A 19,644-nucleotide genomic window follows, 5' to 3' on the forward strand; every position below is an offset into this window, starting at 1 on the left:
CGGGGGGCCGAACACGTTGGCGCTCGGCCCCCCGAAGTTTCGGGGAGAAATTCTCTGCCATCCCTACTAGGTTCATCCAACTCCAAGCAGAACCCGTTTCAGCGCCCAAAGGATTGTTATGACATCATGATTGTTAAATCATAGCTTGCTGTTGAGGTGTGGCACAAAGAGGCCACACGTTGGGGTAGATCATGTTCTGTGGAAAGAAGGTGGAAAGCAGTGAGTAATAGTAACGCTTCACATATATAAATATATATATATATATATATATATATATATATATTCTGCATTTAGAATGTTCAAAACTCTTCATGTACATCACCTTATTATTATACTTTCAACAACACTCTTAATATGTTGAAAGTATAATAATAATTATTATTCTCTCCATATTGCAGCTGAAAGAAGCGTGGCTACCCTAAGCCCACCTAGTGAGTTAATAGTGAAGGAGAGATTTGGACCATGGACATCCTGGTTTATATCTTAGTCTCGTAGCCACTATTCCATATTCCAGAAACCATAGGTTGTATCCAACAATTACCATCAACCAATTAAATGGCATCCATCACTGGAACGAGTCCCCCACACACACTGCAGTTCCCTGCACGCACACCCCAAAATTGGCTCCAGTGGATTGGATTATCTTCTGGAGCAAGTTTGTGGGGGCTGCATGGGGGAAGAGGGGAAAGGAAAATGCCAGGCTTCTACTTGCTCCACATTGGATACAACCCCATGTCACTTACTCCACGTACCCAGCAAAATTTTTGATTTAGTTTTCTGTTGTTTTTGGTTTTTACAGCACACAGATGCAATTTGAAAATGAACTTTTTCTGACAGATGAAAAATGTAGAGATGGGTACCAAAGTGGACTCTCGATACCCCTAACTGAAATTTTGGCATCTATTTGAATTCTGTTTTCTGGCAATTGCTGAGAACATAAGAAGAAACATGCTGGATTAGACCAAGGGTCCAGCATTCTGTTCACACTGTGGCCAGCCAGCTTCCCATGGGAAACCCACAGGCAGAAAATCAGTGCATCAGCAACTTCCCACCCAAGTTCCCCAGCAACTGGTGTACAAAGGCATACTGCCTCTGATACTGGAGGTAGCATATAGCCATCAGGACTAATAGCCATTAATGTAGCCTTCCCCTCCATGAATTTGTCCAATCCCCTTTTAAAGCCATCCAGAGTGGTGGCCACTACATCTTGTGGAAGTTAATTCCATAGTTTGATTAAGCACTGTGTGAAGTTCTTCCTTTTATCTGTCCTGAATCTCCCACCCATCAGCTTCATGAGATCATCCTGGGTTCTAGTATTATGAGAGAGGGAGAAAAATGTCTCCCTATCCACTTCCTCCACGCTGTACATAATTGTGTACCCTTATGCACCTTTTTCTCTAAATTAAACGGTCCCAATTGATGTAACCTTTCCTCATAGAGGAGTTGTCCCAGCCCCTTGATTATTTTAGTTGCCGTTTTCTGCACTTTTTTAAACTCTACAATGTCTTTTTTTAGGTGTGATGACCAGAACTGTACACAGTATTATAACTGTGGTCACACCATAGATTTGTATAAGGGGAGTATGATCTTGGCAGTTTTATTTTCAGTTCCTTTCCTAATTATGCCTAACATGGAATTTGCCTTTTTCACAGCAGCCTGCACGCTGGGTCAACATTTTCATTGAGCTGTCCACTTCAGTCCCAATATCTCTTTCTTGGTCAGCCACTTCTAGCTCAGATCCCATCAGTGTATACATGAAGTGAGGATTTGTTTTGTTGTTCCAACATGCATTACTTTACACTTGCTTACATTGAACTGCGTTTGCCATTTTGATACCCATTCTCCCAGTTTGGAGAGATCCAAACTGGTGCTGCATAGTTCAGCAGTTTTGTTAACAAAAGTTTATAACCAAGGATGGGTTTAAGACCCTGTGCTGCTATTTTCAAAGGTAAACTTGAATTAAAGGAAGCTATTTTGAGATGTATGTATACTCCAAATACAGTTTGTCCGTTAAGGTTTAAAGAAACAAAAAAGTGTTCATTTAAACCAGGGGTGGGCAACCTTTTTTCTGTTGGGGGCTGCATTCCCTCCTGGATAATCTCAGGGGCTTATGTTGGTGGCGGGTGGGGCCAGAGCCAAAAGTGGGTGGCCAGTGAAATTGTACGCTTGGGTGGACAGTGAAATTATATTAGCAAGGGAATTTAAAAGTGTGATTTGTAGTAAACTTGTAAATCCAGAGATAATGGATATCACTGAATACTTCCAAACACATTTCAAACTTCAGTAGTGCATTTCTGATTAGCAGATATTCGGAGGAAACTACATGTAAAAGAAAAAAAGTTTGTAAATTTTATTCAGGTGGATGTAAAACGTGCAAAGGAGTAGATTACTTTTTGTTTCTTCAAATGAGGTAGTTGAAATGAGAAAGATGTTGATCCGGTGATTTATGCTGATTTTGATGGAGTTGGATGGCCTTCTTTATCTTTCCGCATGTCTGTTGTTTGAACCTTATGAACGCTAAGATCAGACTCTTACACAGGCATGTTTGCTTCCCTATCCAGTCTTCTTCAGTCTTTAAGCGTGCTGCAATTTGTGTCCATGGGTGTAGTAGGAGATTGCTCCCTTTCTTAATTTCCCATTGCAGCCCATTGACATGGTCTTTCATGCTAATGCAGAACTCAATATGCCACTTTTACATGCCAACAGCCATCATTGCTTTAAAAGTCAGCTTTGTAAAGGGAGTTAAATGGTAACCAGAAATGTCCTTTATGTGTATGGGCTTGTGTACTGAACTGAAAAGCATTATCTTTCTACAAAATCAACACTCATCCTACATTGGAAATTAACACTTGGTTATGCACAGAGCTGTTCATTTGGGTTGAGGCAGAGAGACAGCTATATAAATGTGAGAGTTTACATCTTCATTCAAAGTGTTATGGAACTGAAAAGCCTGATTGCCAGGATAATGTTTTCAGCAATATATGAATTTGTACATTTTATAAACACAAGTGGGGGTGGGGGTTAATCGTCTGTGGTCCCTTATTAATCATAGGCCTTGGGGAAAGTGTGTGGTTTGAATAAGAGAAGGAATGTGAAGTGTTTTGTCAGAGGAAGTAAATGTTTAGGCCAAGTATGGAGCTTCTGAGTGATCTTGTGTATTCCAAGCAAACTGTTTATTTAACCCTGAGGATTATTTGTTCTTTTGTTAGGAACCTATGTGATGACAGTCACTGCAATTGATGCTGATGACCCGAATGTATTGAATGGAATGCTAAGATACAGAATCTTGTCACAAGCCCCAAGCACCCCTTCCCCAAACATGTTTACAATCAACAATGAAACAGGTGATATCATCACAGTTGCCGCTGGACTTGACAGAGAGGTAAGGCGGGCCTTGTAGTGCATATTTTTAGATACTTGCCTCATATACGTGGCTACTAATGTTATACATCCACGTAGACATTTACTCAGGTGATCTTTGTAAAGTTGTTACCACTGCTTGCTTGGCTTGCCAGAGTTTAAAGCTACTTGGGTGATCCAAAGCCATTTCCAGCACTGGGCCTTCTTGTAGTTCCTTCTGTATGACCTTGCTCAGAGCTCCTGGAGCAATGATGGTGTGCTAATTTCCTTCTATATTTTATTAACCTATTAATTATTTTAATGTCATTAAATCTGAAAGCAGTTTATTATTACCAAATTTACTTAATTGGTTTGTTTGCTGACTTAATTTTATTAATGAAAGAATACTGTCCTGAAATAGGATCCTGGCTAAACTTCTTATTTCTTTAGAACTGCTACTTTAGAATGGGTAGATAACATGGTATTCATGGGCATCAGTGTGCCCCTGGACATCTTCTTTGGTGCCCAACAAAGTGCTCTACCCCCACCATTAAAAATAAATAATAAATCAGGTAACAGTTTTCTTACAAGCAGCTGCAGTTGTTTCAAAGCAAAGTGAAGGCCTCCAGCTGTTGCCATCTTCCTTTCCCATTCATGTCCCTGGACTGCACTTCTGCCTTGTACCCAGTCTTTTTGGCAGGTTAACTGCCTTTTGTGAATGACCACACCTTTTGTGGCAGCCATTTTGTGTTGGTGCCCAGGACAGTTTCTCACAAAATTTGCCTGCCCTTGCTTTAGAAGTTGCTTTTATTTTTTGTGGGGAGCATGTTAAAAAAAATACTAACTTTCCATTGCACTCTGTGGTTTGGATCCAGATACTTACAGTAGACCCACTGAAATCAATGGAACTTAAGTTTCATTTATTTCGGTACGTCTACTCTAAGTATGACCAAACCTGGATCCAACCCTTACATTTTTTTTAAGTGCTCAATTCGTTTTTTCTGGATTCTGCAGTTCTCAGGTTTTCTTTGCTATATGTGGCCTATAAAAGAAATATTAAAGAAGCCGCTATTGGCTCAATCCAAAACTGTCCGAGTATAGCTAGTCCAGGATTATTAACTAAGCTAGGTATTATGTTACAGCGGAGATTGGATATGTATATAGTGTGCAGCTGACCTATGAAATCAGAACTATGCATATATACAACATAGTATTCAGGTTGGGTTCAGAACTGGCTCTTTAATGGAATGACCAGGAGCAGAGTTAGAATCCCAGTGCTTTCTCTGAGGCTTGAGAGCCAGCATAGCTAGGAATAAGATATTGAGTGACATGGAATTGGTCTCACAAAATATCACAGAATGTATCTTGTTTTTGTTCTTGCCCAAGATCTGACTGATTACCATATTTGGGTTGGGTAGGAAATACATATCCTCTCTAGACAAATTAGCTGAGATCCAGCAAGTGTTTTGCCTTCCCTCAGCATGGCTAGGTTCATTTGCATGGGACTTTTCATATCCAAAACAGACGTGACAGTAAATATATGTCTGGGATTTTTTTTCTTTAATAATAGCAGCTGAGTGGGGCAAGCAGAATCAGGACTGTGGTGTGTGGGGAGGAGGATCTATCCCTTTTTCCCCATACCATGGTCCCAGTGCAAATCCCTCCCCGCCCAGATGCTTTTAGCCCCAGGAGGGATACTTCCATTGGCACCAGCCAGAAGCTTCCCTCCTAGAACTAATAGCGATTGTGAGGGGCAATTTTTTGGCAAGACTGTTATATGAGCAGAAAGGTTTAAGCATTCTGCACACTGTGGTCCTAATCCTGTCAAAAATGACATGTTAAATAAATTCACACAGTTTATGTCACATCTGTTTAGGCCCTTGATCTGTAAGCACCTTTCTGCAGTACACCCCCTGTCTGCTTGTAGTACACGTGCATGCCAAATCTCATTGAGCCACAGCCGTGCATAGTTACGCATGTTTAAGTCCCACAAAACTGAATGGAACTTAAGAACAAAACATTAGGTATTTATCCCTTTTTCTGGTTATGGTTTACTACTCTCCATACTAGGGATGTCAGAGAATTTCGCCACGAATCTTGGGGAGGCCGAATGCCAGCGCATTCGGCCCCCCGAAATTGGTGGCGAAATGGTCTGCCGCCTCCCCCCCCCGGGACGGGACTTACCTTGGGCGAATCCTCCTGGCGGCAGCGGCTCCGGAGGCGGTTCGGCAGCGGTGCGGCGGCGGCGGCTGCAGCCGACCAGCTGCCGCCACCGCCATTTCCAGTAAAAACGACAACAACAAAACGTGATAGGCTACGTAAATGTTTACGTAGCCTATCACAGCTGAGTTAAAAAAAAAAAAAGTGCGTACGCAAATGGCGGCGCCCATGGGTCTACGCTATTTGCATTCCCCTTATTTTCGCCGTAGTCTACGTAAATGTTTACGTAGACTAGACGTGCCAAAATAAGGAACGCAAATGGCGGCGTCCATGGGCGCCGCCATTTGCATACACGCTTTTTTTTTTTTTACTCATCCGTGATAGGCTACGTAAACATTTACGTAGCCTATCACGGTATTTTTTAAAAATCTAGCCGTGATAGGCTACGTAAATCTTGGCATCCCTATATAGAAAACATGTTTGTTGTTTTATAACACATTAAGAAATGAAGAAAAATCAGAACATCATTCTAGCACAAAATAAAGGGGGGCTCATGGCAGTGGGGAGTGGGGCAAATAGCTGATTATCAAGGAAAGTCATTTTCTACAAAATATATTCATTTCCACAAAAGTCTCTTTATCTTTTTTAGTAAAGTACTCAAGGCAGGAACATTTCAGAGAAATAACAAAGTGCTTTCTCTTTACCAGTTCCCTGCTTGGAAGATAAAGTGAATTCTCTGCAATAATATCACCCCTCCAATCTAAGAAGCATTAAAGTGTTGAATTCCAAATAAGAAATAGTGGGGGAAATAATGTTTGTTTACATCTGACAGCAGATAATATCAGCAAAGCCAGACAAATTATCAAGGTGTCTCAAGTAAATGCTGTATTAAAATGAATTTTCTGATGATTAAGGAAGAAAAGTAGAATCCCTTAACTGAGAGAATTCCAGTGATTCCTCTTCTTGAGGAGGATGGTGAGCCTCTGGTCCTGGCTTAATTCCAACAGTGATTTAAGAATACACATTCTTAGTACCAAAAGCTGTTTTTTAACAAAACAAAAAGCAACTGGAGCTGGCAGTGCTATTGAAGAAGGGCTGTCTCATTCCTAATGTGTAACGTTTACGGAAATAATTTGGGTTTGGGTTTCTCTCCCGGTAACTACGTTTCTGTTAGCCCTGCCTGCACCAGTTTCCATAGTGATATTGAGAAGTTGCCGTTGCTCTTAAGCTCCCCCACAACAAAGCCTTGGCAGTCTGAATAATTTGGCCAAGAATGTGCCCTCCCAGACTACGCTCTGATGAACCTTCTTTTAAAAATACCCATCCCTGATGTAGTTTGAAGTGCTGCACAGCATTTGCGTTTTAAAATGTTAGTCCAAATTTGTATTTTAAAAAGTGTTCCTGACAGTAAGAAAGTGATGATTGCTTATTATTCAAGGTACTACTGCTAGATGCAGTTCTTTCCGATTATAAGCCACCCAAAACAAAAATTCTTGGAGTTTAGTGTAGTTAGGTGCAACCCATAGTTGCAAATTAGGCACTCATCAGTTCAGGTGATGTTAATGAGCAATGTGATAAGCTCATTGCATAGCAAAGCACAATTTATTGAACACCTGCTGTCCTCTTGGAGTAGTGGCTCTGTCTGTAACTCCTGATGGTGTCATTTCGGTTTTTTTAGAAAGTACAACAGTATACATTAATAATTCAAGCAACAGACATGGAAGGAAATCCAACATATGGTCTTTCAAACACAGCAACTGCCGTCATCACAGTGACAGATGTCAATGACAACCCTCCAGAGTTCACTGCCATGATTGTAAGTCAGCGGTAAAGAAAGGGGATCAAGTATGTGAATAGCCCTTACTTAAGAAATATTTTTGCTGATGCGCCCAAATGGATTTAATATGTTTGCAACTTATTAGATCACCCAGTGGATTTCAGTGGTTTAACAAAGGTCAAATCATAGCATTTAGCTGAAGAACAAAAGCACTATTTTTTTGTCTGTGTATCTTGAGATGATTGCTCATATTACTCCTTGCTAGAAGCAGACTACCAGGTTGTTTCCAGTACTGAAGAACCAGCCACATTTATTCATACAAATTGATAATCATGTGGGTCAGAGTGAATGAAGTTGGACTTGAGGGTTGCTGAATGGCCGTGGTGTATATGGGGATGATTGTATGGTGCTACTGTGCCCAGTATGTAATAGTTTGTGCCTTATGATTTCAGTTCTATGGTGAAGTCCCTGAAAATAGAGTGGATGTTATAGTAGCTAATCTGACTGTGACTGATAAGGATCAGCCACACACTCCTGCCTGGAATGCAATGTACCGAATGACTAGTGGTGATCCCACAGGCCGGTTTACCATTCTCACTGATCCAAACAGCAATGATGGGTTGGTAACTGTTGTGAAGGTAAGTGATACAATTCACCAAATGAAGCAAAAGTTGAAAAATGGTAGAGGACTGAATATTAAACAGCTTCTGCTGTTAAATCCGAGAGGCAGATTAGGAGTAGATATTCAAATGTATGTATATGCTGCCTCTTTTGAAAGGGTGATATTCATATTTTGGAAGCTTCCCTACATGTGTTCATAGTGCCATTCTAGATTATGCATTTTTAAGAACCTCACTAGACTGTTCAAAGGAACATATTATTCATTTCTATTTTCAGGAGCCCAAAATCTGCTCCAGTCCACACCCCTAACACAGAAAGTCCTGTAGGTTGTGGTTACCATCATCGGCCCTAAAGAACTGGAAATACAAAGTAGATTAAATAATCTCCTACTGGACCGCCTTCAGTTGGAGTAGGAATAGGCAAATTTTGGAGTTTTGTTACTAAATAACGTTTTCAGGCAGAATTTCATACAACTTAAAAACTTCTATGCTCCTTGGCCCAGCCTAAGTCCAAATAAAGATATTCATTCATGTATTACATGTTTATACCACCCAACAGCCAAAGCTCTGAGCAATTCACAACATGATAAAACATAACACCTTTAACATACCAAAATTTTAAAACAGTTTGAAATAATTTAAAACAATAATAAAACTACCAGAATCCAATAAAAAAATAACACTAAAAAGCCCCATCGAATGCCATTAAATGCCTGGGAGTAGAGGAACGTCTTAATCTGCTGCCGAAAAGATGATGATGTTGGAGTCAGGCGGACCTCACTGGGGACAGCATTCCACAATCTTGTTTTGTCTGTTTTGCATCTCCAGTTCAGAAAGGTATTTTAATGTTGTTCCCTGCATGCATGAAAGGTCTAACAAGAGACCGTGGGCTTAATGTGTTGCCTCTTCTTTGCTCTTGCTCTGTACTAGCAACTGACTATGGTTTGGTGATCTTATAAAGGTTTCATTTATAAGAGGTTCATGTGGGCAAGATACTAAGATAAAGGTATATGGTTGATGTGTTTCTGGCATTGTGATTCTGTGACTTGACAGGATTCTGCACTTGCTTGATGTTAATTGCACACTCAGATGCGTTACTTAGGCTCAAACTACATGCGACAACAGACCTGTTTATTTAAACCCAAGTGCACCCCAGTGACATATAAAGGAAAGATGGTGTTAAGTAGTGCTGTGCCGAAACCCCATCTGCTCTTTCGCAACCTCTTTGTTTCCCTGCAAAAGCGGCAGTTGTTTTTCTGCCTCTTTCATTGGGATGCTGAGAATTTCTCCGAAATCTCTCAGGTTCAGGGCTTGAGTGCTACCTTACTGGAAGGAGGTGGCAGAGGGCCTCCTATGTGCTCTGTTTTTTACCACTTTCCCCCTGTTCTGTCCTTGCAGCTTCTCCGGCTGCTGGAGTTTCTCAGAAAGCCCCCTGAAGGATTTGGCCAGGCCTTCCTCCCATGGGGCTTTCCAATGCTGCTGCCTACTGAGTGCCTGAAAGACAAGAGGGGCATTCTTTAAATTTTGCTTGATTGCTATTAAAAGTCATTTTAACAACAACAAGAAGCACAACAACAACAACAACTCCTTGCTCAGCTTTCAGGCACTCAGCAACACTGGAAAGCCCCAAGGGAGGAAGGCCTGGCTAAGTCCTCCAGGGGGCTTTGCGAGAAACTCCAGTAGCCAGAGAGGCTGCAAGGACAGAACTGGGGTGCAGGGGGGGGATAGTAAAAGAAAGTGCATACAAGCTCCTCAGCCACCACCTTGCGGTAAGGTAAGCACCGAAGCCCTGCACCCTGAGCAATTTTGGAGACATTTTTACCCCTTCCCACAATTTTCGGGTTCAGTTTCTTTTTGCCCCTCCCCCCTGATGAATGGTCAAAAACAAATAGGTTGAAAAATTTGGCACAGTGCTAGTTTCAAGAGCAAAACAGATGGATGGGTGAGGGGAGCTACCCCCCCCCCCAACAAGTTACCACTCCACAGTCATTTTTTCCTAGCTGGGCTCATTTCCCCTATCAAGAGTGTGATGGCAGGAGGGAGGAGTTTAGGAGACAAGCAGGAGGGAAGTAAGACAAACCCCTGCCGCCTGATTGCATGCTCCTTTTGCTCTTAAAATCAGGCTCACCAATTTAACTATGACTGGGACAGACCCAGGTTTAAACCAACAGGTCAGTCATTGTCACATGTACTTGGAGGCTTAGTTGGAGACCTGTGGTTAAAAGACTACACCATAATTCTTGATTACTACATTTGCATTTCTACAGATACACCTCAGAAGCTAAAAAGCAGTAGGCAAAACATGGCACCACAATTGCTTTTCTGTGTTTTTGTTGTTGATGCAAACCCCGTATGGCCTGGGCATGACTGGATGAGAGGTCATCTTCCCTGACCTTTTGTATTGCCATTCACCTAAAAGAACATTGCAACATGAAATCTGTTGCTCGTGTCAAAATTCTAGTTTGGTAAATTATGGATAATTTGGATATTATGGACCTTTTTACAACTTTTGATACACTCTCTGAATATAAAGTTCCAAACCACCAAAATCAAAGGGAAATCAAGCCTCTTGTTTCAGTGGGATGTGAATTATGCCCGATGAGAGAGACACTGTCATTCTACATGTTTCCAGACTCTGGGGCTGCAAATTTCCAAAGGTACCAACAGTATTAGATTCTGCCAATAGGAAGCACATGTTTATGTGCTTTGTTTTCATGCACAAATGATCTACTCACGGTTGCAAACTAGAACGCTCCGAAATAGAAAACAAAGCAGAGATGCTGAAATTAAACCAAACCTCTATAAAAAGAAGCAACTTAAGGCCTCCAGAGTATAATCTGCTTGAAGCAGCTCAGTTTGTTTCAAATTAAATTCTTTATTTTAAAACTGTCAGAATAAAGGCAAAAAAGGTAAAACTAGGTAAATAAATTAAATGTAGTGGAAACTCCCCAGAGAAGCAGTAAGCCCTTATTAGCTCTAATCCAGTTTAATGATTCCTGAAGGAGTTGTATTATATTTAGTAAGCAATCCTTCACCAGTCTACATAAAAACAGTGTCTGATTTTATCAGAATAAGCGTGGGGGGGGGGGGGGATTTTCAGCAGTTCCTTAGCTCAAGGAACTACTATCTTGTCATGATCTAAAAGAAGTGTTATAGAAATTGTCCTTGACTACTCCAGAATTCAGTAAACAAAATGGAGAAGGAAATCTGGGATTGTTTTCCACAACTAAGGCTATTCCTGAGCAGTGAGAGATTGTTCAGGCAACAGTATCCTATACTTCCATGTAGGAACTGTAGTGCTCAACTGGGAGTGCAGCAAAAATACCTAGTGAAAAGCAGGTATCCAGTTCCAATAGATCTCTTCCATGTTTCCATGTACACAGAGTGGTATGTCTGCCTTGAAACTAGGTCCAAAAGTTACTAGTCCTCCTTCCCAACCCTATGTTAGTCTTTGGTGCCTGAAAGCAAGAACAAACTCTCTTTCAGTTTACAGAAATATCCTGCTTGGCTTCTTGAAACCAGTTCTTAATTTGCTATTGGTGATCAAGCGAGTAGGTATTTACAAGCCTGCAGTACTACTTTTACTGGTCCAATGCCACTATCTCCCAAGCATGTGGCGAGGCAGGGACCAGCTTGGACCAAAGCATCCTGCAAGTCTGGATTGAAACAATCCTGCCAATCCTACTTTGAAGCAGCCCTAGTCCCACTTGAATTGAATTTCTCTCATATATATATATATATATATATATATATATATATATATATATATATATATCTTTCACCCTATCTTTTGGTCCCAAGGCAGCTTCCAGATTAACACCCAGAAATACAATGACAATAGTAAAAAAACAAAACAAAACACCACAACCCACGAATACAACACATCAATAGATAATTCAAACAAGAGCAAGAGAGGAGCACAAAACAACTGGGTCAGTTTTTAAATACAGTGTCATAGCTGGAGGTTAAAAACTGAAAAGAAAATGTAAACACAGCAAAACAAAAATGTCTTAGATGTCCTCCTAAAACTCAAGAGCAGGGGCCAACTGAACCAAAAGGCTCTTACCCACAACTCCAGAGGCAACAGAACAATCACATGTTGAACGCAGTATGTGAGCAGCTTCCTACGGGAGAAGGCAGACCTTCAGAAAACCTGGATCCAAGCCATTTAGGGCTTTATTGTTGTTGTTGTTGTTCAGTCATGTCCGACTCTTCGTGACCCCATGGACAATAGCACGCCAGGCCTTCCTGTCCTCCGCTCTCTCCCGGAGTGTGCTCAAGTTCATTTAGGGCTTTATAGATAATAGCAATTACTTTTAATTATGCCAGAAAATGAATTGGAAGCCAATGTAAATGAAAAGGAACTGGTGTAATATGTTCAGAGAAGTGGACACCAGAGACTAATCCGGCCAAGACATTTTACACCACCTGGCATTTCCAAACACTCTTCAGGGGCAGCCCCATGTAGAGCATGTTGCAGAAGTCCAATCTGGATGTGACCAGGGTGTGATTGGCACCACCTTAATGTGATGCATGTCAGTCTTCTCTACTTGTCCAAATTCTACTGAGGTTTTGATGGCAGCACTCTACCTCAATTTAAGTGTATTAGTCGACAGAGTGTTTTTGCTTCAGTATCTTAAATCATGCTGTTAGTCCACAACAGTCTCTATACCTTTCGGTTTTGAACTGCTTTCTCATACACTAAGTATGTCAGTGAATATAACAAATTGAAACCCCTGTTTGCTTCGCTTGGGTAGAGGCTTGAACATTTATTTTCTTCACTTAGCTGGGGTATGGACATATGATGATGATGATGATTAACATGTATATACCGCCCACAGCCAAAGCTCTATGGGTGATTTACAAAAATAAAATATTGACCCGGTTTGCATGATCACTGGTGCCCACTACGGTTTGCTTCCTAGCGTGCTTCTGGGAACGAAACCAGCCCATTCCCCCAAAACCATTTCAAAGGCTGAATTGTGACACGCCCCAAACAGAACTGAAATAGCCACCCCCAATTTGGCCCACCCCTAGGTGCAGTGGAAAACTTACTACCCAGGTTCAGTGAGAATGACTGTAGATAAGGGTGAGCAAATTTGCCAGGGAAGTGGCTGCCCCAAAGAAGACACAGTGGAAGAGGTTGTTTATGTTCAAGTAGTAGGCTCATGCCCATTGCACATAGCTGTTCCTTTCGGTTATAATCCCCTAAAGATAGCAATTACTTCAAGAAGCTGTAAATGAGTTTTCCTCTTACGCTAGAAATAAATGGTGTTATCCCAACGTCTGTGATCTACGAGAAGGGTAGTGTGCTTGAAATGTTGAAAAATTCTGTAGCCCGTGACTAATGCAACTACTAACGTATTTCTCATTTTGCTTTTGCCAGCCTATTGATTTTGAGACCAATAGGTTGTTTGTACTGACAGTAGCTGCAGAAAACCAAGTGCCTTTGGCTAAAGGAATTCAGCATCCTCCTCAATCAACAGCAACTGTATCCATTACAGTTATTGATGTGAACGAGAGCCCAGTTTTTGTCCCAGCCACAAGGTCTGTGCGTCAGGAGGAAGGGCTGCCTGCTGGCAATGTCTTAGCGACTTTCACTGCTCAAGACCCAGATCGCTACATGCAACAGACTACTCTAAGGTATGGTAGAGCATATATCTGCCTTATTCTTCTGCTCATCTATAAATGGGAACCTTTTATGGTTCTCTCTTTTGGTTCCTTAGCATTATAACAAGGAAGAAATCAGGGAGTTAAAAAAACAACCCTTGCCCCTCCCTTCCCATCCATCCAACCCCTGGATAGAATTGAAGAAAATGTGGGGATTGCAAACGGCATGCCTGATACTTTAAGTACTCAGAACGGTGTCATCTTTATTGGCTCCCTGTAGGGGCCCCTGTGTTGTCTTAGACCTTGGTAGCATAGCAAGCCTCAAAATGGATTGACTTTAAACAGTTGAGGCATCCTCCTAATTAGACTACCTTCTGTTTAAATTACGCTTAAATGCCCAATATCTAACTGAGTTGAAATTCTAGGACAAATATGTGAATGTCCTCATTATCTCCAGCCATCCCTAACAGCTGCTTAGTCTGTGCAGCTGAACACAGAGAGCTGTGGGGGGTTGGAGAGAATGCTGCCTTCTGGTTGTCCCTACCAACCCTTGTGGGACACTTCTGTTCTTTTGCTAGGTTATGGGGCAAGGAGCAGCGCATGTGGCTGCTCTAGGCACAGACATGGCACAGTGGCAGCAGTGGTTCCCTTGCATAGCTGGTGGGATTCTTCTGCCTACACCTGTGTGCTCTTATGGATAGACAGTGGTTGAGCATATCAGACCATAACAAAATATTTCAGTAGTGCAGAGTATAAACCATGGGATAAGAGTGTATGTATTCTCATGAACATGGATTGAAAGTATAGGCAAAATGTATTCACTTGCTATAATTATAAGAAAGAATGGTTTAAGCCAGGGGAAACCAACCTCTGGCCCGCGGGCCTAATCCAGCCTGTGGTGGTTCCCAATCCAGCCCACGGCCTTCCGCAGGCCGTTCCCCAAGCCCTGCCCCCAGGCCTCAAGGCTTGGGGAGGAGACAGGGAAGATGAATCCCTGTGTTATCTCTGATCACAGATCAGAGATAACAAGGGGGTTCCTCTGGACTCGGCAGTACTTGGGGGTGCTCCATAACTGAAATCAGCACCTGGCACCACAGAAATACGTTCAACCCAGATTGAACCAAACAAAGCCAGGGTTACTCTCAAAGCAGTTGATGGGAACAATCCTGGCAAGAAGAGGTGGCTAGAATCTGGAGGGAGTATAGGGCAGGGATATTTGAGAAATATAGGCTAACAGAAGGGAAGGATAGTTAACTCTTAAGAACATGAGAAGAACCATGCTGGATCAGACCACAGGTCCATCTAGTCCAGCATTCTGTTCACACAGTGGCCAACCAGCTGCCCATAGGAAACCCACAAGCAGGGCATGAACGCAACAGCACCCTCCCACCCATGTTCCCCAGCAACTGGTGTACATAGGCTCACTGCCTTTCATACTAGAGGTAGTATATAGCCATCAAGACTAGTAGCCATTGATAGCCTTAATTCTTAATGTGCTTAAAACCAGTGGTGGAGATAGGTAATCTTAGACCCTGTACTTGGTCTTACAGCTCTCTCAACTCGAAACAGGTAGTATTGCTATTGAAACACAGTGAAGTATGCATTCACATAGCAACCAAATATATATGACTACAGAAAATCATGTATTTTAATCATTCAGAGCCTTATTTTTCAGGCCGTGATGTAAAATTTATGTAAATGAGTTACATAATGCTTACATGGCAAGGCTTTTAAATATGCTACAACATTCACCCAGTACATGTGCTGAAGAATACAGAAAAAGACAGACTCTGATCAGCAGAATCTTGTGAAAAATCTTGAAACTATATACATCTTGAGATGTATGTATTTTGGTTTTCTGTGCATGCATGTTGATGTTGTGCTCTGTTTTTAGAAAATCATATTGGAAATAAATGAACTATTTTATGTAAATTTTTGCAGATACTCAAAACTCTCAGATCCTGCAAATTGGTTGAAGATTGATCCCTCTACTGCTCAGATAACAACAATTGGTGTTCTGGACAGGGAGTCGCCACATGTAAAAAATAACATGTATAATGCTACTTTCCTTGCCTCAGACAATGGTATGTATCTAATGTCAAAAGTTTGTCATTTGCTTTTTCAAGTGCCCTGTCTTTCACCAAAGAGTCATGTATTCATCATGCTTAAGAGGTCCAGACCCCCTGAGCTCCCCACGCTACATGGGATGTCACCATTACAACCTACATCCCATCCATCTGGTAGCAATCTGAACTGTTCTCCTATCGCTTGTCTCCATAGGAAGCTGTTGGCTTATCCACTTGCTTTCATTGGTTTAAGCTTAAGGACTGAAACAGAAATGTTTTTCAAGTACTCTTGACGGGGCCTGTTTTTTTTTTTAAAAAAAAGACCAAACACCACATCAGATCCAGCAACCAGATTTGCAGAGGTCTGAAAAAAAAAAATTAAGTTCTTAGGCATAATGTTCTTAGGCACGTGTGCAATAGAGTTGCCTGGAACTTTCACAGTCCTGCCCTCTTACTTTATTTTTTTAATCTAGTTCAGAGTGAAACAAAAGTGTTCTTGAAAGAGGCCAAGGTTGTTTTAATATGCATAATTCTATTCATAAAATATTTATTCATGAACATGTTTTGTTATTTGTTCCATTTCTGAATTGATATATATTTTAAAAGCACAGCATCAGATTTTGACAGATGAACATTTTCAGTGCAAAATGGAGGCATTTGGGATGCTCAAATATCTCCTCTGTCACCCAAATCGTTACCCGTTTGGGGCCTGTTCACTGCTATTTGCTGTCCTAGTTGGCAGCTGCTTCTGCACCTTTTTAAAGAAAGTCACCTGGCTCTGGACAGTGATCCCAGGGATCATGTATCCAATCAGATTTTGTTCAGTGACAATGTCACTAAGTCGGTTCAAAAAAGGAGCACTACTTCCTGCCCTTGCTCTGAATGGCAGTCTGATTTGGCCACATAGATGTCTTCACAAAGCCAGTTTAGAGTGAAGGTGATGCTTCCTGCTCTCACTCTGAATGGGTACACACTTTTGCCCTCACTCTGGAAAAAAAAAGTTGACCAAAGAGCACTTTTTTGCAGTGGGTGAAATATTTTGCTTTGAGCCCCTTACCCACCCTTTCCCAGTTTCAGCTCAGCCCTAATTTTGCATAGCAAATCATTTTAATTAGCCTTTGCAGTTGGAAACAAATATTTTATATTTAGTTCATATTACCTGGAGTTATATTCACTTGTAATTAGTGCGTTGTGTATGTGCATTAACTACTGCAATCCCTTTTCAATATGAAGCAGGTTTATGTTACTTTTCTTTGTCCTTTAAGGAATCCCTCCAATGAGTGGGACTGGCACATTTCAGATATATCTGCTTGACATCAATGATAATGCTCCCCGAGTAGATCCTCAAGAAGCTACAACCTGTGAAACGCTACAACCCAATGCAACAAATATTACAGCGATTGATGATGACATTGATCCAAATGCTGGACCATTTGCCTTTGAACTGCCAAATACTCCTCCCAGTGTTAAGAGAAACTGGACTATTATTCGTATTAGTGGTAATATGCATGTCTTTTTAGAACAAATACTTACGTATTTTTGTAACTATTTTGCTCAATAGCTAGTTCCCTACCTTCTATATCTAATATTTTAAGTGAATGTGGCTATAAAACGTTGAATCTGATATAATACTTGAGCATGATTCCCCCTTCCTCAAACTTGTTCTCTTCTCATGGTTTTTTGTAATTTGAACAATATGTTTGTTAACATCAGACAGCCTGATTCGGGATTGGAATCAACATCCTTTAGGTCCTTTACATGCCTATAACTTAGTGGAAAGGTGAGGAGCATTTCCTAAGCTATGACAAAAATGCACCTGACTAAAATACCGTTCAGAGTTCAGATACCGTTCTGAAAGCAGTCCTAGAATAGATACTTTTCCAGTTGCTTCATGCCCACATAAACAAAGCTCATCTATGTACATTGTTTTCTCTTTCAGGTGACCGTGCCCAACTAGCTTTAAAGATCAAGTTCCTTGAAGCCGGAATCTACGATGTTCCAATAATAATAACAGATTCTGGAAATCCTCCCAAGTCCAGCACTTCTATTCTGAAAGTAAAGGTTTGCCAGTGTGATTTAAATGGAGACTGTACAGATGCAGACAGGATTGTAGGTGCAGGGCTGGGCACAGGTGCCATCATTGCAATTCTCCTCTGCATCATCATATTACTCAGTAAGTCATCTGGCCATTTTAACTGTGATTTGTGGTATCTCCTTGAAATATGGCCCCAAAAGGCATGTGTTTCAACAGATATACTTGCCAAAGGATAGGCTCTAGCTTTCTATGTGGGTGGGCCACCAACAATAGATTGTTTGGGGACAATACAGCATGCTGTGGTCTCCACTTGCACACTAAAGCTTGTGATGCACTTAGTCTTTCCTCTTTTCTTTGCCTTCTTTCCCTCTCATGAACTGCTGTTTCAGTGTTTGGCATTTCAAAGCAAGCCTGGTAGGTGGTGAGAGTACATGATTTATTATATAACTTTTTTCATAACAACAATGCTCAAAGGGTAGACAACAAGTAAAAGAGAGTTAAAACTATAAAACCAGCAGCAGTAAACACATACCTAGCATTAAAATCCCATAACAACAGGCTCGTAGCTTTCCTCCTCTAAATATAAACATCAACCAGCGCATATAGGAAAAGCTTGGTGAAGCAGGAAGATCTTAACTAAATATTTAAACCCATAAAGGGGCATAGCCTGGCAGTTAGGGATGCACGAAAGTCACTTACCTTTTCTCAGAGGTGCTTCGCGGTGGGGGGGAGGCACTTCGCTTCTCCCCCCGAAGTTCAGGTGAGGGGGGGAGCCGTCCCACCTCGCCCAGCTGAAATTCAGGCCGGGGGGGGAGGTTTCCCGCCTCACCCGGCCGAAATTCAGGCCGGGGAGAAGCGCCCCGTCTCCCCAGCCGCGAAACAAAGTGTTAAAAAAAAAAAAAACGTGATAGGCTACGTAACGATTAACGTAGCCTATCACGGCTAGATTTCCAAAGTCAGCCGTGATAGGCTACGTAAATCGTTATGTAGCCTATCACGGGTGACTTTGAAAAAAAAAAAAAGCGCGTATGCAAATGGCGGCGGCCTATGGGCGCCGCCATTTGAGTTCCTTATTTGGTCCCGGTAGTCTACGTAAAGTTTTACGTAGACATAGGCCGCCGCCATTTACGTACGCACTTTTTTTTTTTCAAAGTCACCCGTGATAGGCTACGTAACGATTTACGTAGCCTATCACGGCTGACTTTGGAAATCTAGCCGTGATAGGCTACGTTAATCGTTACGTAGCCTATCACGGTTTGTTTTTTTAACACTTTACTTTGTAATGGCAGCGGCGGCAGCCAGTCAGAAGACCAGCTGCCGCCCCCGGCGAAAGGCCGACGAACTGCCGCCGGGACCCGCCGCCGGGAGGGACATTCGCCAAAGGTAAGTCCCATCCCGGGGGGGCGCCGGGGGGGCGGAGAATTTCACCGCCGATTTCGGGGGGCCGAATGCGTTGGTGCTCGGCCCCCCGAAGATTCGGGGAGAAATTCTCCACCATCCCTATGTGGCAGTCCTTGTTGGGGCATGAGCCTGGCAGTCTTTGTTGGGGCATGAGCCTGGTGGTCCTTGTTCAGGTATGAGCCTAGCAGTCCTTGTTCGGGCATAAGCCTGGTGGTCCTTGTTGGGGCACTGCAGGAGAGAAAGCCCTGTTCCAGAAACACATACACTGAATCTTCCAGAAATCTTAAATTCTAACCAGAGCTTCTTGAGGACAACGTAAGACAGTTCATATGGAACAGATGTTGCCCAAGATACCTGGCCCCAAGCTGTTCAGGGTTTTATATATGAGGAGGGCTCTGGATAGGGGTGAATGCGCCTTCCTTGTTCTCCTCGACCTCTCAGCAGCTTTTGATACCGTTGACCACAGTATCCTCCTGGACCGCCTGGAGGGGTTGGGCATTGGGGACACCATATTGCGGTGGTTCCGGTCCTTCCTCTCCAGCAGGTACCAGAGGGTAGCACTGGGAGAGGAGGTTTCGGACCCGTGGCCGCTCACTTGTGGGGTGCCACAGGGTTCCATCCTCTCCCCGATGCTAA

General features: G+C 42.2%; 1 protein-coding gene across 1 annotated transcript in view; it reads left to right on the plus strand.

Moving 5' to 3' along the window:
- The window catches only part of CDH2 (cadherin 2), a 174,587-nt gene that overhangs the window by 138,230 nt on the left and 16,713 nt on the right, over positions 1 to 19,644 (plus strand). Inside the window, exons 7-13 of the mRNA XM_084849634.1 lie at positions 3,210 to 3,382; positions 7,178 to 7,315; positions 7,729 to 7,914; positions 13,283 to 13,539; positions 15,448 to 15,590; positions 16,838 to 17,071; positions 17,512 to 17,745. Coding sequence (XP_084705760.1) covers positions 3,210 to 3,382; positions 7,178 to 7,315; positions 7,729 to 7,914; positions 13,283 to 13,539; positions 15,448 to 15,590; positions 16,838 to 17,071; positions 17,512 to 17,745 — 1,365 coding nt within the window. The remainder of the gene's footprint in view (positions 1 to 3,209; positions 3,383 to 7,177; positions 7,316 to 7,728; positions 7,915 to 13,282; positions 13,540 to 15,447; positions 15,591 to 16,837; positions 17,072 to 17,511; positions 17,746 to 19,644) is intronic.

Source organism: Heloderma suspectum, chromosome 4 (assembly GCF_057233095.1).
Source record: "Heloderma suspectum isolate Gila_16-S chromosome 4, 16-S_ref, whole genome shotgun sequence".
NCBI lineage: Eukaryota > Metazoa > Chordata > Lepidosauria > Squamata > Helodermatidae > Heloderma > Heloderma suspectum.